The 25,720-nt window shown below is 43.5% G+C and overlaps 2 protein-coding genes across 3 annotated transcripts in view; one reads left to right on the top strand and one right to left on the bottom strand.

Annotated features, from left to right (window-relative positions):
• NIPBL (NIPBL cohesin loading factor) overlaps nt 1–25,720 on the top strand; it is a 4,951,262-nt gene that overhangs the window by 3,595,409 nt on the left and 1,330,133 nt on the right. The window contains exon 33 of the mRNA XM_044076429.1: nt 25,441–25,577. Within this exon, the coding sequence (XP_043932364.1) occupies nt 25,441–25,577 (137 nt within the window). The remainder of the gene's footprint in view (nt 1–25,440; nt 25,578–25,720) is intronic.
• The window catches only part of IST1 (IST1 factor associated with ESCRT-III), a 1,439,276-nt gene that overhangs the window by 764,912 nt on the left and 648,644 nt on the right, over nt 1–25,720 (bottom strand). The gene's annotated exons all lie outside the window — the stretch shown is intronic.

Genomic DNA, 25,720 nt, shown 5'->3' with positions numbered 1-25,720 from the left:
AGCAGTAATAAATGCTATTATAGCTTTCAAAGACCTTCTGCATCCAGGTCAGCTATTGATAAGGACAGACAACACCACAGTAATGTGGTACATAAACAGGGAGGAACCCATTCATACCCCCTATGCAGGCTGGCCATGTCACTTTGGAACATGGCTCTGGAATTACAAATCGAACTTCAAGCACAGTACTTGCCAGGCAAGGAAAACACAGTGGCAGATGACCTAAGCAGAAATATGACAGATCCACACGAATGGAAGTTGCATCCTCAAGTCTTTACAGAGATAATACAGGCATGGGGAAGGCCAGACATAGATCTCTTTGCCTCCCACAAAAATCACCAATTGACAAAATTCTGCTCAAGGACTTTTCATTCACAGGCCTGGAGAGTGGACGCTCTCTCTTTCAGTTGGACAACAATGACAGTTTATGCCTTTCCGCCTCTTCCTCTGCTGGTCAAAGTTCTATTAAAAACCAGAGCAGACAGACCAAAGATGATTCTCATTGCTCCAGACTGGCCAAGACAGCACTGGTATCCACTCCTGAGGAGCCTGACGCATTCTCCACCATGGACCCTGCCTCTAATGCCTCTTCTTCTGACTCAGCACAGCTTCAAAACTCTTCACAGTCAGCTGAAAACACTCAGTCTGGCCGCATGGAAGATTCCTTAACATCACAACAGACCCTACTCTCCAAGGAGGTGCAGGATGTCATTTTGGAGGCCAGAAGGCCGTCTACTAGAAAAGCTTACTCCGCAAAATGGAAACGGTTTTGTGCCTGGAATGAGAAAAAGGGCCAGAATCTTGGAAAACTGAATTTACCCCAAATATTACAGTATCTAGCTGAGCTGCTAAGCAGTGGACTTTCATTTTCTTCCATCAAAATCCATGCCTCAGCCATTTCTGCAGAATACAACACTGATCCACCTTTATTCTCTCACCCCCTCTTACGACGGTTCCTCAGAGGGGCGGAGAATATAAACCCCCCAAGGAAACAACCAATACCTGCTTGGGACCTCAATTTCATTCTAGAAAGGCTGACCTTGCCTCCCTTTGAGCCAGCTGCCTCAACAGATTTGCAATATTTGTCCTGGAAAACAGCTTTCCTTATGGCTATCACCTCAGCTCGCAGGGTATCAGAACTACAAGCCCTCATGGCTGTGCAGCCTTTTATCATCTTCCATCAGGACAGAGTTTCCTTACGAACCAACCCGTCCTTTATGCCAAAGGTGGTATCCAGGGTAGCTTTGAATCAGGCTATTCACTTACCTACCTTTTACCCTAATCCTCAAAACAAAGGGGAGAGACTACTGCATTCCTTGGACATCCACAGACAGCTGTGTTATTATTTGGACAGAACAAAGCCTTTCAGAAAAACAGAACAACTCTTTGTGTCCTATGCTATGGGAGCTCAAGGGAAGCCAATTTCCAAACAGACAATCTCAAAATGGATAGCCCACTGCATACGCTTTTGTTACTCTTTTCATGGTAAAACTGTACCTGCAGGCATCAGATCTCACTCCACAAGGGCCACAGCTACCTCTGCAGCTTTCCTCAGAGGAGTTCCTACCAAAGATATTATGGAAGCAGCCACTTGGAGTTCTGTGCATACCTTCTCCAAGCACTACCACCTACCATTATACTCCAAAACTAGAGCAGGCTTTGCCACTGCAGTCTTGCAGGGCATCCTGGCTCCTCCTAGTTCCACCTAGTGCCTACCACCCTTTTCTTAGCTTTGGGATTGTACCCATCTATTATGACTGCAGCTGTATGCACGATGAACATAGTACAGTTTTGTGCCTACCATTAATGTAGATGTTCGAGTGCTAATACAGCTGCAGTCCAGGTTTCCCTCCCTCCTTCCCCTCTTGGGGCAGGCCTATTGGCTAACACCTTCTCATACAACCTGATTGGGGTATTCATTTATGGTGTATTTGCTTGCAACTACTGTATTTTGATTATATTGCATTGCTTTATTATATAAATTTATGTATTGCCTTCCTTCTGGGGGCACCTGACATCTGGGGCAAGACAAACTGAAGAAAATGGCGTCGGCTGGTTCTTTTATACCCCTGTCGCACTGACGTCAGGGAAGAAGTGACGACAACCGACGCCGGACCTAGACTTTGGAATTCGGCCGACCGAGGACCCGCCAGACGGCAGGAGAACCCATCTGTTATGACTGCAGCTGTATTAGCACTAACATCTACATTTATGGTAGGTACAAAACTGTACTTTTGCCTCCCCCCAGAACTACCAGTTGGACAAATTCTGCACAAGGACTCTCCACAGCCAAGCTTGGAAAGTGGATGCCCTGTCTTTTACCTGGGAAAGCCTCTCTGTGTATGCCTTTCCCCCTCTGCCTCTCCTCTCGAAGGTTCTGCTAAAGATCAAACAGGACAAACCAAGGACAATTCTTTTTGCACCAGACTGGCCTCACCAGTACTGGTACCCTCTCTTGTGCAGCATGATACTGCTGGATCCATGGCACCTACCTCAGACACCTTCCCTGCTGTCCCAGCAGGTGGGCCAGATTCTGCATCCTCAGCTTCAAACCCTGAACCTTGCAGCCTGGCTAATGCCTTGAGCTCTCCAATAGCATCCCTCAGTAAGCAGGTTCTAGAGGTCATTCTGCAAGCAAGGAGACCTAGTACTAGAAAATCCTATGCTGAAAAGTTGAAAAGGTACTGTTCCTGGAGCCAGACCCGAGGTATGGGATCTTCGGTGCCCAGTTTACTTCATATTCTTTAGTACTTAACAGAAGTGCTCCACAAGGGCCTATCCTTCTAGTCAATTAAAATTCATGCCTCTGCAATTTCAGCACATTATAATACTGAACCACCCCTCTTCTCTCACCCCCTGTTAAAGCATTTCCTCAGAGGAGCAAAAAATTTAAGACCCCCCCCCCCCCCAGACGAGCCCCTACTCCAGCCTGGGACCTTAACTTTGTATTGAAAAAGAGCACTCTCCCTCCATTTGAATCAATGGCAACTGCAAAGCTGAAATTCCTTTCTTGGAAAACAGCCTTCCTTCCTAGCCATCACTTCAGCAAGAAGACTGTCTGAATTACAGGCCCTCATGGCAGTGGAGCCCTTCATTATCTTCCATGTCCCTCAGGACATCCCTTCCTTTATGCCTAAGGTGGTGTCTAATGTGGCCCTAAATCAGTCCATTAATTTGCCTACCTTTTTCCTTAATCCACAAAACAAAGGGGAACGAATTCTGCACTCTTTGGACGTGCACTGACAACTTAGATTTTACTTGGACAGGACTACGTCTCTCAAAATCTACAGCTGCAAGTTGGCTTTGCTGCAGGGGCAGAATGGAAGGTCATTTCAAAGCAAACAATTTCTAAACGGATAGCCCATTGCATTCATTTCTGCTATAAGCACCATGGAAAACCTACCCCACAGGGGATAAGATCACATTCTACCAGGGCTGTATCTACCTCTACAGCCTTTCTCAGAGGGGTCCTTACCAGGGACATCCTAGAAGCTGCTACCTGGAGCTCTGTTCATACCTTCACCAAGCATTACCACATGCTTATTTTTTCTAAATCCAGGGCTGATTTTGCCTTGCAGGGCTTAATAGCTGGTCTTAATGCTCTCTAACTTCCTACTCCCTTCCTTAGCTTTGGGAATCTACCCAAATGTAATGACTGCAACAGTGAAACACGAAGAAGCTGAGATCCCTCTTAAAATCCTCCAAAGCTAGTTAATAAAACAAAATCGCCACTGACTCTAAAGGCAACCTATATCTAGAGGATTTGTCTTTTGGTGAAACCTTGCATACTCTTAGGGAGCATTTCTGCTGGGAAAGTCAGGATTACTCTGACTCTAAAAAGAGACTTGGGAATTTCTTACTCCTGCCCCCAACACTGGCCTTTAGCTATCCCCCCCAGTACTGGACATTGTTGATGATGCCTTTTCGGAATCTAGCTTGGCCCTTGACTCTTTACATCCTGCTCCCAGAAAACCTGATAGGTATTACAGGGTTCCTGACTCTCGCAAGTTCCTCTTTAAAAATCCTACTGTGGATCCTGAGACTATTTCACAGGGAACCAAGGGCATTAAGGCTACTACTGCCAAAAATCCTACCCCCTCTGATAGAGATTCCAGGGCGCTGGATAGATGGGGTAAGAAGGTATACACTTCTGCAACCTTGGTCATTAGGGCCTTAAACTGCCAGTTTCAGATGTTAAAGTATCAGCAGCATATCATTGGATTGCTTAAACAGAAAATGATGTGATTCCTGACTGTGCTGGAAATAAAGATTTACAGGATTTAATGCATTCTGCTGAACAAGTTGGAAAACATACTTTGCAATGTGGTTTTGATTCTTCAGAGGCATCTTGCAGGGCTGCTGACACTGGATCTGTGCTTAGAAGACATGCTTGGCTTAAGGAGCAATCTTTGCCAGATCATGTTATAGCTAAATTGCTGTATGCTTCCTTAAACCAAGACCACCTGTTTGGCAATAAAGCAGAAGTAGTAATTAAAAAGATGGAGGAAAAAAATTAATCTATGCAAACTGTTAAAGATTTCCTGCAAGTACAGCCTCCCAGATTCAGGTAGGCATTCGCCCTCTAATAATTGGTCCTTTACTGCCCCTTCCAGGCCTTCTCAGTCCAAACCCAGAACCAGCAGAATATGCAGGCTGCAGTTCCATGGTATTCACAGGACTAAGCAGTAGGGGGCTCTCACTTCCAGAACAGGAAGTAGTACCCCCCCCCCCCCCCCCCCATGGTAAACTGTCTCAATGACTTAACTTTAAACCTTCCAAGCCCTGCAGAACTGACTGCTCTTTAAGGGGGAAAGTTTGCCATGCAGACAAAAAATTGGGAATTCATTACCCAGGACAAATGGGTTGTAAGTATAGTTTTCCAAGGATACAGATTCCACTTCCACTCCTTACCAACCCCAAACGGTTGGCCAGATGTACCCCCAAATCAGTGGGCAGAGACTCAAAAGCAAGTTCTTTCTCTTTTAAGCATCAGGGCTATTCAGCCTGTCCGAAAAGAAGAATGGGGACAAGGTGTCTACTAAAGACTTTTACTGGTACCCAGAAAAGACAATTCCTGGCATACTATCCTGGACCTGTCTATACTAAACACATTTTTGGTGATAAATTCAAGAAACTAACTCTCCATCTGTTACTTCCTGTGCTAGGCAAAGATGCCTGATTGGCAGCACTGGCTTTAAAGGAAGCCTACCTGAACATCCCAATAAGGGAATCTTGCAGAAGATACCTACACTTCAAAGCAGGCTACATGCACTATCAGTTCTCTGCACTGCCCTTTGGCTTATCTACTGCACCCAGGGTATTCACAGAGTGCCTAGCTCCAGTCATTGCATTTTACAGACATGGAAATATTCAGATATACCCATACCTGGACGGTTGTCTAATTCAGGCAGAAAGCCAGGACATGCTATTAAATCATCTGGCATTTGTAAGGAAATTGTGCACTTCTCTGGGGTACATCATAAACGAAAAGAAATCACATCTTGTACCCTGCCAACAAATTGTATTCCTGGGGGCAAGCTTGAATACAACTTCCCAGATGGCCTTCCTTACACCAGAGAAACAAGTTCATTTGACAGCCCACTTCAAACTACTGGCCACAAAGACCCAGCTGTCTGCAAGGAAAATACCGCAAGCCCTGGGGTTCATGGTGTCCTGCATTCTACTAATTCCATATGCAAGACTGCATATGAGGAAACTACAATGGTATCTAAAAAGCCTATGGTGTCAACATTCTCAGGATCTAGAATCAACGATTCCTATCATACCTTGTCTACAGATAGAGTTCCTTTGGTGGGCAGCGGCCTGCCACAAAAACAAGGGACTGCCATTCATTCCACCCCGTTCCTCCCAAACCCTAACAACAAATGCATCAGACTATGCATGGGGGGGCTCACTTGGCAGGGAACTGCATTCAGGGCAAATGGAACCCAAGTCAAATGCACCTGCATATCAATCAAAAAGAAATGTTAGCTGTACCGAATGCTCTGACAGCCTTCAAGGACCACATTCTTCCAGGACAATTATTGGTAAAGATGGACAACACCACTGTTATGTGGTACATAAACAAGCAGGGAGTAACCCACTAATATCCTCTCTGCAGACTACCATGGCTCTGTGGAACACAACCTTGAGCTACCAAGTGCACCCTTGGGCTCAGTTCCTGCCAGGAAAGCTAAATACACTGGGAGACCTTAGCAGAAATCTCATGGACCCACGAGTAGATACTGGAACCAAAGATATTCACAATTATCAAGTTACTCAGACATCCACTCTAACTTATTCACAGCTAATACCTCTGTACTATGCAAAGTGAAAATTCTACCTCACCAAAGACACTCCCCTTATCATACCATTAGCAGCAACTACACCATTTTTAGGAAAAATCTGAGAAGTATAACTTACACAATTTGCCAAAGCACTATTTCCCAGTGTGGTGATGTACAACCCAACCCAGGTCCAGCCCCCCTTAGCTCCAGCAAACCTAGCAAATATCTTATGCTATCAACCGTAAATCTCCAAAGCCTTAGGAACAAGATACCTGAACTCCATGCCTGGATTTCTAAGTACAACCCAGATATTATAGCAGCTACTGAAACCTGGTTGAAATCATATATAAAAGACACTGAATTTCTCCCCTCAAGCTACTCATGCCTGAGAGTCAATCGACCCAACAAGAGAGGAGGAGGAGCAGCAGCAATACTTTCCTCTAGCAATTACACATTAATCCCCTACTCAAAACCAACACCCAACTTCTCCCCAGCCGAAGTACTAATCTCTATATTAAAACTTAACCATAAAAACATTTGCATAATTGCTCTTTATATTCCCCCTGGAAACAACATACCACTATTAGAAAACATACTTGCCTGAACTTCCCAAAATATAGATAATGAAACCATCATTCTAGGTGATGTATATATCAGTTGGCTAGATATAGGCCACAACAACCCCTCAAAAAACATAAATCTTTACAACTTCTCCCAACTAATTGAAGACGTCACTAGACCTCTCAAAAATTACAACTAGGGCTCCACGATAGACTGGATATTAGTGTCCCACCCTTTCAATGTCATCAGTGCAGGCATACTACCTAATACCATTAGTGACCACCACCCAGTATATATCCTAAGCAAAACTACTCCAACCACAGGCCAACACCAATACAAATCTACCAGTAAGTTCCAATCATCCATATTTAATGAAACCTTAGCTAAAGTAAACTGGAAACCCCTCAAATCCCTACCACTTAATGAGGCTGTTGAATTCTTTAGACATCCTAAATAGACAAGCACCCACCCGCCAAAAAATGAATAAAACATAACCATGCATGCTGGTTCTCAGAATCCACCAAAGAAGTAATGTCCACAAGGGATAAAATCTGGAAATCATGGCAGAAAAACAACGACCCCTCAACTCTCCTACATTACAAGCAACTCCGTAACCAGGCAAAACGTCTAATAACCACTGATAAAAAAGACCACTACTTCCACCTACAAAGCCAACATAAAAATAATCCCCAAAAATTCTGGTCCTCCATCAGCCAACTATTACACCCAGGCTCTCAAAGCAGTCCATCCCCTGACTCTCAAAAAAATCCCACTGAACTTGCTCCCCTCTTCAATTCCTACTTCATTGACACCATAGCTAACCTAACTGCCACCTTTCCTACAGTTACCACTACCACCAAGACAGCTGATGACCAAATCATCCCAGAAAACAAGTCTACCCTTAACCCTAACCTAAAATTCTCCCCCATACCCACCAGCACAATAAAAAAAACTTTTACTTAAGCTAAAACCCTGTACTCTGGCTCCTGACAATCTACCCCCACACTTCCTGCAGCTAGCAGCAAACTCTATAGCTTATCCCATCAGCATACTCATTAACAGATCATTTAAAGAATCCCTTGTCCCAGACATCTGGAAAAAAGTATTCATTCTTCCCTTACACAAAGGTGGCACCAACACAGACACCACAAACTTTCAACCCATAGCAATTCTCTCACCCCTCTCTAAAATATTGGAAAAATGCATCCTTGCCCAACTCCTCAACCACCTGCATGAAAATCAAATTTTATCACCTACTCAGCATGGTTTCAGACCAGGACACAGCACCACTACCACCCTCCTATCCTTCCTTGATACACTTAACCAGGCATGGGATTCTGGTAAAATAATTGCTTCACTTTTCCTTGACCTCTCCAAAGCTTTTGATACCATTTCCCACACTATCCTACTCTCTAAATTATCCACCCTCCACATTTCTCCCCCTACCCTACAGTGGTACAACAGCTATCTCTCCAATAGGCAGCAATCCACCAAATGGCAACAGTCTTAACTCTCCCTTCCTCAGTACTTCCACAGGGGTACCCCAAGGCACCATACTTGGTCCTCTCTTATTTAGCATCTTTATTAACAACTTTCACACCACTTTCCCACATTGCTCAGTAATCCTGTATGCTGATGATGCTACAGTAATATGCACTGAAAATTCCGGCTCTGAACTCCAACAAATTACCCAGAATGCCTCACATCTACTGAATCTTGAATGGTTAATGATCATCTTGCCCTGAATCCAAAAAAAAAACTAAACTAGTAATTTTTACACCTAGGAAAACCACTCTATTTGATAAAAAAACTCTTCACTATACAAACCCAAGACAATACCACTATAGAAGATGTTCATCGTGTTTCACTGTTGCAGTCATTACAGTTGGGTTATCCTTCTGGCAGGCTACCCGCAGTCGGCCCGAGTTCCAAAGTCTAGGTCTGGCATTGGTTGCTGTCGCCTCTTCCCTGATGTCAGTGCGCCAAGGGTATAAAAGCAGCCAACGCCATTTTCTTCAGTCTTTCCTTCCGCGCGGTGCCCGAAGCAAAAGCAGTTCGCAAGTGCCGGTCAGCCGACTCCTGAGATTTTCAAATTCGAATTTCAGATCCAAAGTCTTCATTAAAGCTAAGTACCCCATTGGGGAAACTTTCTTGCTCCAGACTGTCAGAAAAAGTTAATAATTGTATTTCTTGTGGGAAACAAATACCTCATAAGGATTTTCATTCTTACTATATTCCTTGCCCTAGGCCCTGACCAATGACGTTGCTAGTTGTTGGTTTTGTGCTAGATTTAACCAACGCGCTATTAAGCGTCAGTACGATTTTGCATTTCCTTACTTTGGCAGAAGATTCGATTATATAATGCCATCGGAACAGCCGACTACCGGAGTTTATAAAAAACGCAAAGAAAAGGACAGGCATCCGAGGTCCAAAACCAATGATGAGGCTTCCGTTAGGCCTGCGCCTGCTGCCCTTGACGCCTGCTACCTCAGAGCCACAGGCCACTTCAGACTCCCACGTAGAGCTGGTTAGGCCGCTGGAAACTCAAGGTATTGGACACTCGGAAAGCATTCCCTCAGATGGGTCCGGAGCCGCTGAGCAGGCATCGGCTTCTGAGAGTGTTTTCAGGCCTACACAGTTATATGTAAAACCAACTTCAGCTTCAAAGGCAAAGACTAAAGCAGCTCTAAAGACAAAGAATCCAGTACAGCATTATGCTGGACAGGCCTCCATGCCTAAAAAAACAGATGCTTAAAATGGCCAAAGACCTAATTACTTCGATCAGGGGTTCCCATCCCCCTCCTGATAAGAGGCCCAGGCAAGAGCTAGAATATGAATCTTCAGACCAGGTTTCCGTTTCCTCTGATTCCTCTTCTGAACAGGAATATTCCCTTCCTCCCTATGAGGATTCTGATGCTGAAGAATCTATCCCTTCAGCCTCTCCTCCTGAGGATTATTCTTTTGGGAAGACCCTGCATAGTATGAGGGAGCATTTCCACTGTTAGAGCCAAGATTACTCAGAATCCAAGAAAAAAGGCTCAGAGACTTCCTTTTATTGCCTCAGCACAGGCCCCTTGCTATTCCTCTTGTTTTAGACATTGTTGATGATGTATTTTCAGAGTCCGGTCTGTCTCCGGACTCTTTACCACCAGCTCCTGTTAAGCCAGACAGATACTACAAGGTTCCTTATTCACATAAATTTCTTAACAAAAACCTTGCTGCTGACCCAGAAACTATTTCTCAGGGTCCCAAGGGGGTCAAGGCTTCCACTGCAAAAAACCCTATCCCCTCTGATAGGGATTCAAGGGCCCTGGACAGATGGGGGAAAAAGATTTATACTTCTGCAACCTTGGCTGTAAGAGCTTTAAATTGTCAGTTTCATATGCTTAAATATCCGCAATATCTTATGTCACTGCTTAAACAGAAAATGTTGACAAATTCAGAATGTGCAGAGAACAAAGAAATGCAGGATTTATTGCATGCAGCTAAACAAGTGGGAAAGCATACTTTGCAATGTGGTTTTGATTCTCTAGAGGCCTCCTGCAGGGCCGCAGTTACAGGTTCTGTCATTAGGAGGCATGCTTGGTTAAAAGAACAGAATCTACCCGATCATGTTAAAGCAAAACTATTAGATGCTCCGTTACAGCATGATACCTTGTTTGGTGTTAAAGCAGAGGAGGTGTTGAAGAAAATGGAGGACAAAGCTAAGTCTATGTAAACAGTGAAGGATTTCTTACAGGTGCAGCCTCCCAGATTTAGCAGGAACTGGCCTACAAAGAATTGGTCCTTTCCAGTGTCAGACAGGCCACAAAGAGGCAGATACAGACGCCCCAGAGGCAGATCACAGCCCCAAGGCTCATACAGGCCTAAACAATGAGGTGCTTTTACCTCCAAAAGCGGAGAGTAAAAATCATAGCCATACAGGAAACAATCTCAATGACTTTCCCCTACCAGCACCAAGCACTTATCTTCTGGCAGCTCCTTTGGGGGGGGTCTAGCACTTTTTTCACAAAATTGGCACATGAACACCCAGGACAAATGGGTCTTAAATATCGTATCTCAAGGCTACAGGTTCCACTTTCACACCCTGCCAAGTCCAAACAGTATGCCAGACCTGCCACGCAATCAGTGGGCAGAGGCACAAAAACAAGTTTCATCTCTCATGGACATGAGCCATTCAGCAAGTACCACAGCAAGAGCAGGGACAAGGATTTTACTCAAGGCTATTCTTAGTACCCAGAAAGGACAAAGCCTGGAGACCTATACTGGACCTGTCTATCCTAAACACATTCCTGGATATTCCAAAATTCAAAATGTTAACTCTGCAGCAGCTTCTGCCCATGCTGGGCAAGAAGACTTGGCTTGTGACTTTAGACCTAAAAGAGGCATACCTGCATGTCCCAATCAGACAATCATGCAGAAGATACCTCAGATTTATAGCTGGCTCAATGCACTACCAATTCTCTGCACTGCCCTTTGGCTTATCTACTGCGCCCAGGGTCTTCACAAAATGCCTGGCACCAGTAATTGCATTTTGCAGGCGAAGAGGAATACAAATATATCCTTACTTGGACGACTGCCTTATTCAAGCAGAGAACAAGGACATTCTACTACAGCATCTGGCGTTTGTAAAAAGTTTACTAACAGGTCTAGGGTACACAGTAAACGAAAAGAAATCAAAACGCGTACTCTCTCAAGAGATAATATTCCTGGGTGCAAGCTTAAATACAACTGCCCAGATGGCTTATCACACTCCAGACAAACACAGACAACTGACTACTTATTTTAAAATGTTGGCAACAAAGACCCAGTTATCTGCAAGAAAAATTCTGCAGGCTTTGGGCTTCATGGCATCCTGCATACTGCTAATTCCATATGCAAGACTGCATATGAGGAAACTTCAATGGTATCTAAAAAGTGTTTGGACTCAACATTGCCACAGCCTGGAAACAATAATTACCCTCATTTCCTGCCTGCAACAGGAGTTTCAATGGTGGGCAAAAGCCTGTCACCTCAACACGGGACAGCCATTCACCTTACCCACAGCCAGGCAGACATTGACAACAGATGCATCAGATTATGCCTTGTGGGGCCCATATGGCAGGAAGATGTATTCAGGGCACATGGTCCACAAGTCAAATGCATCTACATATCAATCAAACAGAGATGCTAGCTGTTCAGAATGCCCTGATAGCCTTCAAGAATCTACTTCATCAGGACAACTACTGATAAAGACAGACAATACTACAGTCATGTGGTACATAAACAAGCAGGGGGGCACGCATTCCTTCCCCCTCTGCAGACTAGCCATGAACTTGTGGGACACAGCACTGACTTGCCAACTACATCTGCAAGCACAATTCCTGCCAGGAAGGATAAATACTCTGGCAGACGAACTAAGCAGAAACCTAATGGATCCCCATGAGTGGAAATTGGATCCACAAGTCTTCAGCATGATGACAAGGAACTGGGGATACCCAGACATAGACCTGTTTGCCTCCCCTCACAACTGCCAACTACAGAGATTCTGCACAAGGACTTATCACAAACATGCATGGAAAGTGGATGCTCTATCTTTCAGCTGGAAAAACCTAACAGTATATGCCTTTCCTCGTCTGCCTCTCCTCCCCAAGGTACTCCTCAAGGTCAGACAAGAGAAGCCAAAAATGATACTGTGATTGCCCCAGCCATTCAAGACACACCTCTCTCTGAAGCAGTGATGGATGTTATTTTAGCGGCCAGGAGGCCTAGCACCAGAAAATCTTATGCAGAAAAATGGAAGAGATTCTGTGCTTGGAACCAGGCACAAGGTATTGACACGACTGTTCCAAATATTCCTCAGATTTTGCAATACTTAACTGAGATGCTGGATAAAGGCCTTTCCTTTTCATCAATTAAAATTCATGCCTCTGCCATTTCAGCTCATTACAATACAGAACCGCCTATTTTTTCTCATCCATTACTAAGGCACTATCTCAGAGGAGCCAAAAACATAACACCTCCAAGGAGAGCACCAATACCTGCATGGGACCTCAGCTATGTCTTGGAAAAACTCACACTGCCTCCGTTTGAGCCATCCTCTGCAGCTGATATAAAGTTCTTATCATGGAAAACAGCTCTGCTCCTAGCAATAACCTCCGCTAGACGAGTCTCAGAGTTACAGGCGCTCATGGCTGTGGAACCTTTTATCATTTTCCATCCTGACAGGGTTTCTCTAAGGATAAACCCTAAGTTTATGCCTAAGGTAGTGTCCAGTGTGGCCCTTAACCAAACAATTAATTTGCCTACCTTTTACCCAAACCCACAGAATAAGGGTGAGAAACTTCTGCATTCTTTGGACATTCACAGGCAGCTACCCTTCTTCTTGGATAGAACGAAAGCTTTCAGAAAGACTGAACTACTACTAGTGGCATATGCTGCAGGATCACAAGAAAGCCGATCTCCAAACAGACTATTTCAAAGTGGATAGGCCACTGCATTCGTTTCTGCTATTCACAGCATGGCAAATCAGTGCCTAAGGGCATTAGGCCACATTCAGCCATAGCAGCAGCCACTTCAGCAGCCTTCCTCAGAGGAGTACCAACCAAAGACATCTTAGAGGCTGCAACTTGGAGTTCAGTGCATACTTTTACAAAGCACCATCACTTACCTCTCTACTCTAAATCCAGGGCAGGCTTTGCCACTGCAGTTCTGCAGGGCCTGATGGCCTATTCTAATCCTATTTAGCACCAGCCTCCCAACCTTAGCTTTGGGGTTCAACCCAACTGTAATGACTGCAACAGTGAAACATGATGAACATAGTACAGTTGTGTACCTACCATAAATGTAGATGTTCGAGTGTATTCAGTGTTGCAGTCCAGGTTACCCTCCCACCATCCCCTTTTTCCTTGCTGGGACTTATCTGTACTTCTCTATTCTATGCAACCTATGTGGTGTATGGTGTATTTGCTTATAGATGAAGGAAAAGTTTTTTGTGTATGCATGCTTATTGGCATAATTTAGCCTACTATTTTAGGGGCACCTGACATATGGGGCAAGAAAAACTGAAGAAAATGGCTTTGGCTGCAACTTTTATACCCCTGGCGCACTGACGTCAGGGAGGAGGTGACAGCAACCAACGCCGGACCTAGACTTTGGAATTTGGGCCGACTGCGGGTAGCCTGCCAGCAGGATAACCCAACTGTAATGACTGCAACAGTGAATACACTCGAACATCTACATTTATGGTAGGTACACAACTGTACTTTGTCCCACACACTAAATTACTAGGCATTATTATAGATGAAAACCTTAACTTTGACCTACACATGAACAATAACATCAAAAAAACACACTGAAAGCTTGGTATGCTCTACAGGCACCAACACTTTCATAGCCTCTCTACTAGACAAACCCTTGCAACTACCTTTTTATTACTCTCTCTCTCCTTTATGGTGCCCCTCTCCTCACTAATATCAGAAATTCTACAAAATCCAAACTTGCTATGTGTTACAACAGAATAGGAAAATTTGCCAACAAGGCCACATTCTCATCCCACCACTGTAAGTCACTGAAACAATTAGGGTGGCTGGAACTCCCCCACCATCTCTCATTCACCCAACTAACTATGCACAAAATAATCTACAGATCCACAGACTGTCCTGTTCTCTCAACTCTACTTGCCAAATACCATTCCAGCAGGCATCTAAGATCTGAAAGTCATCTACTTCTAAAAGTAGAGAAGCCCACCTTACCTTCTGGTCAACTCCTCTATGCCTTCACTGTCACCAAACTATGGAACTCACTTCCGCCTTCTATAAGAAACACGGGCAACACCACCATCTTCAGACAAATGCTGAAAAATCATCTCAACTCTTCTTGGCTATGTTCATGCTCTATAAACCTAACCTCTTCTTATATGAATTCTAAACTCCTATGTCTTTTGCTGCTAGTGACTGATGATATTTTCTCCATATTTATTTTTATCTTCACTTGCTGATACTGGTACAATAATACTGATCACTGTTAATACCACTCTGAGTGAATTCATTGATTTCTGCTTTAATATATATTTTCTGTATATATTACTGTAATCAAACAAACTAGATTCCTGCTTTTATGTATATATTCTGTATATGTTTCTATATTTCCTATCTGTAACACTGTTTCTGTTTCTGTACTAATTAATGTTTATATTTTTTCTGTATCTCGTTGGAGCTTTTCTCCCCGTGCCTCCACTGAAAATGGGCTCTTTTAGGCCCAGTGGACTTATCCCGGTAAACAAATGCAAGAAATAAATAAATAAATAATATTCAACATGTTGAGAAACAAAGGGTGGAGCCCAGAGATGGACCTGTTTGCCTCCCCCCTGAACTAACAATTGGACAAATTCTGCACAAGGGCTCCCCACAAACAAGCTTGGAAAGTGGATGCCCTGTCCTTCACCTGGAAAAAACTATCAGTTTATGCCTTTCCCCCTCTGCCTCTCCTCTCCAAGGTACTACTAAAGATCAAACAGGGCAAACCAAGGACGATACTGATTGCACCAGACTGGCCCCGCCAACACTTGTACCCCCTCTTGCGCAGTGCGTCACTGCTGGCACCATGGCACCTGCCTCAGACCTTTGCCCTGCTGTCTCAACAGGAGGGCCAGATTCTGCACCCACAGCTTCAAACCCTGAACCTGGCAGCCTGGCTTAATTACCTGATTTCTCAGTTACCCTCCCTCAGTAAGCAAGTGATGGATGTCATTCTGGAGGCAAGGAGGCCTAGTACTAGAAAGTCCTGTGCTGAAAAATGGAAAAGATTCTGTTCCTGGAGCCAGTCTCAAGGGATGGGCACAGCAGCGCCCAATTTACGTCAGATTTTTCAATATTTAACTGAGATACTGCACAAAGGCCTTTCTTTTTACTCCCATCAAAATTCATGACTCAGCCATTTCGGCTCATTACAATACAGAACCACCCCTCTTCTCTCATCCACTGCTTACGCAATTCCTCAGAGGGGCCAAAAACTTAAGACCACCCAGGAGAGCCCTTCTCCAATCTGGGACCTTAACTTTGTATTGGAAAAGCTCACTCTACCTCCCTTTGAGCCAGCTGCATATGCAGAGTTGAAATTCTTTTCTTGGAAAACAGCCTTCCTTCTAGCCATCACTTCAGCAAGAAGGGTCTCTGAATTACAGGCCCTCATGACAGTGGAGCCTTTTATCATCTTTCATGCGGACAGGGTGTCCCTCAGGACCAATCCTACTTCATGTCCAAGGTGGTATCCAGTGTGGCCCTTAATCAGTCCATTCATTTGAAAACTTCTTTTCTAATCCACAGAACAAACGGAAATGAATACTGCACTCCTTGGACATGCACAGACAACTTAGATTTTACTTGGACAGGACTAAATCTCTTAGAAAATCTGAACAGCTGCTGGTTGCATTTGCTGCAGGGGTAGAGGGGAAGGCCATTTCAAAGCAAACCATTTGTAAGTGGATAGGCCATTGCATTCATTTCTGCTATAAGCACCTACCCCACAGGGGATAAGACCACATTCAACCAGGGCTGCGTCTATCTCTACAGCCTTTCTCAGAGGTGTCCCTACCACGGGACATCCTAGAAGCTGCTACCTGGAGTTCTGTATATACCTTCACCAAGCATTACCACTTGCCAATTTTTTCAAAATCCAGAGCTGGTTTTGCCACTGCAGTCTTGCAGGGCCTTATAGCTGGTCCTAATGCTATCTAATTACCTCCTCCCATCCTTAGCTTTGGGGATCTACCCAAATGTGATGACTGCAACAGTGAAACATGAAGAACATAGTACAGTTGTGTGCACTTACCATAAATGTAGATGTTCGAATGTATTCACTATTGCAGTCCTGGTTGCCCTCTCTCCAGCCCCCTAACTTCTTTTGGCTATACCTCTACTTTCCTTTACTATGCTTAAAAGCCTTTTTGGTATATTTGCTTTTTTGTTGGAGGTATATCGTTGTACTTTTATACTTATTTGCTCCCCATTAGGGAGGCACCTGACATCTGGGGCAAGAAAAACTTATGTAATGGCGTCGGCTGCATGTTTTATATACCCCTGATGACCTGACGTCATGGAAGAAGGGACAGTAACTGACGCAGGACCCAAGAATTTGTTAATCAGGCTGACTGAGGGCTACCTGCAAGCAGATAACCCAACTGTAATGAGTGCAACAGTGAATACACTCGAACATCTACATTTATGTTAAGTGTACACAACTGTACTTTCCTTCTATAGTGTGCAGTGCAATACCATTCAGTTTTGGTCCCTTACTTTTAGCATCTGTTTATGCTGTCCTTTAGAAGATTTATTAGTGGGAGAGGTTTTTAACCAGATGTGCTGTGATAATACTTGGCTTTACATCATCTTCGCTTGGGAACATATGACCAGTGTGTATTATTTTGAGGATGATTTGATGGCCATTATTTCTAGGCTTACTTAATAGTCAGTTGAAGCTGAACACGCCCAAAACTGAAGCTTTGGCCTTGCCTCTTCCTTTGTATTTTCTCCCCCTCACTGCCTACCAGCCTTCAGTCCTTCCAAAACTGATTGTCCCTTCATTTACGTGTGGGATGAGAGTCCTTGAGAGGAGACCACCTTCCAAACATCCATCAGGATTTTGCTTTATGGTATAAACCCTACTCTGACAAGTCACATACTTGAGGGCCTGCTGTGCTCTCCTGTGTGAGAATGCACATTCCTAGACACACCCAATTAAGGATACCATGCATTAACAGCTCTTGGCCACATACAGCATGTCATGCATCTCTCTTCCAGTGGGTGTGATTATTGCAGCATGTTGAACCACTTTTGCTTTCCAAAGAGGGTTAAACTGGAGTCAGCTGCTCTCCATCCTCAGCTCTTTCATTGCCCAAACTGCTAATCCATCTTGGGTCATCTTGGTTGGAGTTTGTGCTTCATGTCTGTATGCCACTGAGCCAGATTTTGCTGCCTCCTTTTTTTCGTTCTGTAAGGCAGTGTTAGGCTGAACTTTGTCACTAAATTGCAGGATTTTGGCATTTTCATAAACCACCATCTTACATATAAGGGATAGTGGTCTGCTGTAGTTAAACATCTTGATTTGTCAGAGGATTGTGTGTTACCACTGACGACCAACTGAAATTCGACCATCACATTAATAATTGCATCAAAATAAACTCATCAGAAGCTAGGACTCCTATATAGAAACAAAAAAATTCTCTCCCATGAAGCTCGAACCAAACTTACACATGCTTACCTTCTACCTTGCTTAACTTATTGCTCCCAAATCCTTACTAATCTAAACTCTTTTCTACTATCAAAGCTTGAATCGACATACCACAGTATTGCTAGATTTGCAGCTCAACAAACATATAAATCCCACCACTGTCTATCCTTGAAACACTTAAACTGGCTAGAACTACCCCACCTACTTCAGCTCACACAGCTTCAAACCATACACTCATTTTGTATCAGCCAGAATACTGTCCTGCCTTGTCTTCTGTTGTATCTAACAACTCACCAGCTAGAAATCTCAGGAGTTCATCCCTTGATCTATTACATATCTATAAACCCAAATTTAAATCGGGTCAAAACATATACATTTACTGCCCTTCTGTGGCTTGGAACAAGCTCCCTCTGAAAATCATAAATCTGACAAATCCCAAACAATTTAAGTTGGCTACAAAATGATACTACAAACAGCAATGGATCTGCCATTGCTCTCATCTTCCCTGACTACAACCATTCAACTAACATACTCCCTTCTTCCACTATCGTCGTCTGATCTACCTACCTTCCCTCCTTCCTTTTCCTAGTCCGTCCTTCCTTCCTTCCTTGTCAATCATCTAAAGATTCCCTTATCTTACTTCTTCCCTCATCCTCCTTCCTACTATCTGTACACCTCCTCGCTCTTCTTCTTCTCTGAAATTGTTACTGATTAAGTTCTTCAAACAATAGCCTACTCAATGTTGTCACCTTTCTCGATGTATTATCATCCGAACAGAATGTGCCTTACCCTAGAATTACCATATATAAGTTTTTTTTTTTTTGCTTATTCAAACATGTATGTACAACAATCTTATGTTTGTCCATGTTAAAATACTTGTGTTTTTAGTCTTTTATACCAGTTTGTATAACATTAGCTTATTTTTACTGTATTATGGAGCTTTTCTCTCTGCTGAAAAAGGGCTATGGCTCAGTCAGACATACCCGGTCAACAAATGTAAAATAAAATAAATAATTATTCCCGAGATTAAACATTTGATACTGCTGATAGACCTCTTTTCTGTAATTCATGCTTATTTCTTCTCACCAAGTTTTGCAGTACCCTTCACTTTCTAAGCTTCCAGGCATTAAGATTAGCAAGTTATACTCAATGCTGTCCTGTTCATCTTGGCTATGTATTGTGATCATTATTAATGTCTTATCACCCTTGTATCTCAGAGGCTATATTGGTTCATTCTCCAGTTTTGTGTAGTAGTTAAAATTCTAGAGCTGGTCATGTTTTTCTACATGTCTTTGGTCCCACTTACCTGGAGTAGTTGATTGTCTCTTACTGCACTACTTAGGCTTGCACTGTGCCACCTTGCGGCTGTTAGTTGGTACATTAGTACTATTTAGTAGTTTGGAGGGGGCTACAACTTGGTCTGCTATGCCTAATCATTTGTTTGCCAGGCACCACATCCCTTGGACTTGCTGCCCATTTGGCTTTGAAGAGTGTTACCCTTAGCCATTTCATGTCTTCAGTTGTCTGTCTTGCTTATTTATATAGTAATTTGTTTTACATGGTTTTATTGTTCACAGTATTTAAGTTGATAAGCACTCAGATGGGAATTTGACAGTCTCACAGTGGTGTGGTGCATCAGCAAACAAGGAAATGCCATTGTTACACACTTTTACAGATTGACCATGATAGCAGGTGATCTGGGCATGGCTGCAAGGTGTCTTTTTTCTAAGCAGTCTTCATGTCTGACAAACAATATGTTGACAGTGTAGTTGAGCAGGTTCCCAGGAAACCTGCACAAGTAGAAATTTTACAGAGTAGGCCATCTAACTGTTGTATGGACATTGGGTCTCCAGAGATGGACTTGTTCACTCTGAACTTGACTGTCAGCTATGGAAGCTGTTTTTCAGGTCCCTGAGCAGTGAACATGTCCGTCCCCTGAAACCAGGGCACTAAGTGTTTCTCATCCCAGTCTCATTCCTCCCAAGAGGGGAAAAGGCCAGGTTCATCCCGATTTATGCCCCTCTGGTCAGGGTGACCCTAGATGTTCATTATTCACACTTCTTCAGTGGCATATGAGTTCTTTGCCTGCACAGACTCAGACTGGCAGCTTTCCAGAGCTCAAAATTTCTTCATCGGACACCCTGTGATAGGGGATTGGCTAAACCCCTACCATCAGGGAAACCCTAACTCCTGTCACAGAAAGACAGCTTTTCAGTCTTTTACTACCAGCTGTAGGTATATCACATAGTTGACTCTCCTCATCAGCATGCATTGTTAGATTACAGATTCCATACTCTGATAAGCTCCCTTTGCGAACTTTCCTTCCTCTTTATTGTTATATACTTTTGATTTCTTTTTCTTCTGTTTTAAAAAAAATATTAACTTTTTATTTTAGTCTACTTATTTTTTATTGTTAATTCCTCTTGAAATTCTAACTTACTTCTGTGCTTGCATACTTAATACTGATTTTAAGCAGTTATGGATCTTTAAGTGTTTTATGACGAGTTTTGGGAAACTGAAGATCAGACTATTTTCATTCTGTCGTCAACTAATGGGTTCGGATCCGAGCCATCGGATCTGACTCGGCCGTTGCAAAAGCTCGTGGACCCCTACAACTCTCGAAGTTCACCCTCACTCAGAATGCACCAACCCCAGTTAACCCAGATGTCATTTGCCACCTTCAGTGAATGATGTGGTCGTTAGACTCTCAAGCTTAAAATTAGATAAGTGCATTTTTTTCTTGTTTTCCAATTGTCTTTTGTCGCCTAGTACTAGTGTACATTGTGAATTACTATTGATAGTATTTTTATCTCCCTTCCCCATTGTCTTCTACGCTTGTTGTAGCTCCCCTCCCCCCTTTGCTTTAAAAAAAAAAAAAGAGAGAGAGACAAAAACCTGGCAGGCTTTAAGAAATGTGGTAAATGTCAGAAAATTCCTTTTTTTCTGACACTCACACACTTTGAGTACTGTCTTGGACCCCTTCATCTCCAAGAAAATTGTTCCTTTTGTCACGTGTTGAATGCAAGAAAAAAAAATACTGAAGGGATTACTGCCGTCCTCCTTTAGTAAGGCATTATCTTGAGCGTCAGCATAAAAATCAAAGAAAATGTCTCCCTCTTTTCTAAGCACTTCAACTGCCTCTTCTAAGACTTTATTGAAGTCCTTGAAAATATGTTTTTCTGATCATCAATTTCCTTGGCTCCAAAAGAGAGAGAGCCTAAATCTTCGGATCTGACTTTAACATCGGATTCGAGATATATGAAGAAAGAATCCTCTGATCCGACTGCCTCTTTGGATCCAAAAAGTTTGAAATTTAATGACACCTCAGATCCAACACACAGACCTGCTGATGTGGTATTTTACCCAAGATAAGGTATTCCTTGCATGTCCTTGGACCTATTCAATGCATATGTCCTATGCAAACCGCCTCAAGTCCTTTCCTGTATTCTGCCTCCTACAGGCTTTTGAGAGGAGATCTATGCCTGACATACAGGGCGTTCTCAGACCACACACTGATGGACGACCTGCATATCCACAAAACAAACAGTACCAGAATTACCCGTTCTAAAGACTTAAACATTGCCTGTGATATAAATAAGACCTGCTGGAAAGATAGATGTGTGTCCCAGAGACTACCCTGTGTATGGAACAGGCTCCCCATCCATGTGAAGCAGAGTTCCTCCCTAATCAAATTCAAGTGCAACTTGGACAATTGGATGGGAAACTTGAAATTCATCCCTGGTTTGGCATCTATGTGTCTGATGCAAAGATGTAACCTGTAAATGGTTCATCTCCCAGGCCCATGCTTAAACTTGTCAAGGACATCTGAACTTGTCAGAGATTTGGGATACATAGCTAGGCTTAAAAAGGCACGTGTGATCAGTAGCCTAGTAAACACCCATGAACCTATTCCCCTCAGTGGACCCAGTTCCCTCCAGGGTTCCTTCCCTTTTTGTAGAGAGGCCAGGATCTCCTTCAGGTACGTCCATTTGGTCTTCCAGAAGCCTTACAGGGGAGTATGTAGAGAGGTTAGTGAGAAATTCTCTTGGCGCAGAACCAGTTAGTTATCCTTTCAGCTCCTACCCCATTCGGTCAGAAGATCTGTACATCCACTATTCCACCATTGCCAGTTCCTCCTCTGAGTCCTTTCAAGATCTCGGAGCCCTTAGGTCTGAGTCATCCTGTTCCCTGCTTATTCACTGGATGCCTTGTCAGGGATCTCAGACATGTTTGGTCTGTGTCTCAGTCCAAAAAAAAAGAAAAAGAAAAACATGGTATGAGTTGCATTCCTGTTTGGTTCAAAGTGTCTTAACATCTTTGGAATGGGGAGACCACCATTTTTTTGCTCTGGGTCAGATGAGTTGGTGTAAATGTTTAGCTGAAAGTTTTGACATACCCATTTGGTTAATTCCCATGACAGCAAGGACATTCTATTGCAACATCCGGCGTTTGTAATAAAACTGTTAAATTGCCTGGGGTACACAGTAAACAAAAAGAAATCAAAACTAATACCCTCTCAACAGATAATTTTCCTGGGTGCCAGCTTAAATACAACGGCCCAGATGGCTTACCTCACGCCAGACAAACAAGGGCAACTGTCTCAATACTTCAACAAAATGGCAACTTTAACCAGGCTAACTGCAAGGAAAATCCTGCAGGCTCTGGGGTTCATGGCATCTTGCATTCTACTAATACCATTTGCAAAGCTGCATATGGGGAAACTACAATGGTACCTAATAAACTTATGGTCTCAACACAAACACAGCTTGGAAACAATTTTACCACTCATTCCATGCCTTCAAAAGGAATTTTTGTGGTGAGCTCAAGCATGCCAAAGAAACACGGGTCTCCCTTTCTGTATACCACAAGCAAAGCAAATAATCACAACAGACGCCTCAGACTAGGCATGGGGAGCACACATGGCAGACCAGTGCATCCAGGGAAAATGGTCCCAAAAACAAATGCACCTACACATCAACCAAAAGGAGATGCTAGCTGTGAAAAATGCTCTTATGAATTTCAAGGACCTACTGCAATCGGGCCAGCTATTGATAAGGACAGACAATACCACAGTCATGTGGTACATAAACAAACAGGGAGGGACGCATTCATACCCCCCCTATGCAGGCAAGCTATGACCCTGTGGAACACAGCATTGGAATTGCAAGTTCAACTACAGGCACAATTCCTGCCAGGGAAGGAAAACACTTTGGCAGACAACTTAAGCAGAAATATGACAGACCCTCACAAATGGAAGTTGCATCCTCAAGTCTTCTCAAAGATAGCTCAAGCATGGGGACAGCCAGACATAGATCTGTTTGCCTCCCACAGCAATTACCAGTTGGAAAAATTCTGCTCAAGGACCTATCATCCGCAGGCCTGGAAAGTGGACGCACTATCTTTCAGTTGGACAGCATTGACAGTCTACGCCTTCCCGCCTCTACCTCTACTGCCCAAAGTCCTATTAAAAACCAGAGCAGAGAGGCCAAAAATGATTCTCATTGCTCCAGACTGGCCACAACAGCACTGGTATCCTCTCCTAAAGAACCTGTCACACTTACCACCATGGATCCTACCTCAAGTTCCTCTTCTGTTGTCACAGCACAACTACAAGATCCTTCACAGCCAGCTCAGAACTCTAAATTTAGCTGCATGGAAAATACCTTAATTTACCAACAGGCTCTCCTCTCAAAGGAGGTACAGGATGTCATCTTGGAGGCCAGGAGACCCTCTACTAGAAAAACCTACTCCGCCAAATGGAAACTATTTTGCTCCTGGAATCAAGCAAAGGGCCAGAATCCTTGGGTAATAAATATACCTCAGATTTTACAGTACCTAGCTGAGATGTTAAACAGTGGCCTTTCCTTCTCTTCCATCAAGATCCACGCTTCAGCAGTTTCAGCACAATACAATACGGATCCTCCTTTATTCTCACATCCTCTATTAAGGCAGTTCCTCAGAGGGGCAAAAAATATAAAACCCCCACGGAAACCACCAGCTCCAGCTTGGGACCTCAACTTCGTATTGAAGAAACTGACACTGCCTCCTTTTGAGCCGGCCTCTTCAGCAGAGTTACAATACTTGTCGTGGAAAACAGCTTTGCTTCTGGCTATTACCTCAGCATGCAGGGTTTCGGAGTTACAGGCCCTCATGGCTGTGCAACCATTCATCATTTTCCATCAGGACAGGGTTTCCTTATGAACCAACCCTACCTTCATGCCAAAGGTAGTATCCAGTGTGGCTTTGAATCAGACTATTCATTTACCTACCTTTTATCCAAACCCCAGAACAAAGGGGAGAGGCTACTCCACTCCTTGGACATTCACAGGCAGCTTCGTTATTACTTGGACAGAACAAAGTCATTCAGGAAATCTGTGCAGCTCTTTGTGTCCTATGCTACAGGTGCTCAAGGAAAGGCGATTTCCAAACAGACTATTTCAAAATGGATAGCCCACTACATACGCTTTTGTTATTAATTTCATGGAAAATCAGTGCCTGTATATATCAGATCCCACTCCACCAGGGCTACAGCTACCTCAGCAGCTTTCCTCAGGGGGGTCCCTACCAAGGACATTCTGGAAGCAGCTACTTGGAGTTCAGTGCACACTTTCACCAAACACTACCACCTTCCACTATACTCAAAATCTAGAGCGGGCTTTGCCACAGCAGTCCTGCAGGGCATTCTAGCCCCTCCTAATTCCACTTAGTACCAGCCATCCTTACTTAGCTTTGGGATTCTACCCAAGTGTGATGACTGCAGCTGTATGCACGAAGAACATAGTACAGTTTTGTACCTACCATAAATGTAGATGTTCAAGTGCGCATACAGCTGCAGTCCAGGTTACCCTCCCTCCATCCCCTCTTAGGACAGAGCTTATGACAAACACCTTTAACATACAACCTATTTGGGGTATTCCTATATGGTGTATTTGCTTACAACTACTGTTTTGATTTATCTACTTATGTATGTTTGCATAACATCATGTATTGCCTTCCTTTCTGGGGGCACCTGACATCTGGGGCAAGAAAGACTGAAGAAAATGGCGTCGGCTGCATTTTTTATACCCCTGCCGCACTGACGTCAGGGAAGAAGCGACGACAACTGACGCCGGACCTAGACTTTGGAATTCGGCCGACCGAGGACCCGCCTGACGGCAGATAACCCAAGTGTGATGACTGCAGCTGTATGCGCACTCGAACATCTACATTTATGGTAGGTACAAAACTGTACTTTTTGCTGTAGGGTGTATTTTGATTCTGTTCTGTTGATCTTAATTTATGCAAAACATTCATATTTCAAGTATTTCCCTTTTCAGTAAAAGGAAAAACATTGCATATTGACTCACATACAAGATTATTAATCCTTTTTCCCATTATTTTACAGACTCTGACAATAAGGGTATCAACACCAATTGTCTGGTAGCTTGTATAACCACTTTATACTTGTTCAGCAAAATCAGACCTCAGCTGATGGTGAAGCACGCAATGACTATGCAGCCATACCTCACCACAAAATGCAATGTAAGTATTAATATAGAAAAGTTATTTTGTAGCATTGTAATATTTCAGATGTATCTTTTTAGAAGCTAATGAACTAAAATGTTAAAGAATGGTTTATAACAAGTTTATTTCATGCAGACTGTTGGTAAAACTAGCTTTATAGA

The sequence above is a fragment of the Protopterus annectens genome, chromosome 1.part0 (assembly GCF_019279795.1).
Source record: "Protopterus annectens isolate FY-2018-M chromosome 1.part0, PAN1.0, whole genome shotgun sequence".
In the NCBI taxonomy this organism is placed as follows: domain Eukaryota; kingdom Metazoa; phylum Chordata; order Ceratodontiformes; family Protopteridae; genus Protopterus; species Protopterus annectens.
This window is presented reverse-complemented; position numbering and strand designations above follow the sequence as displayed.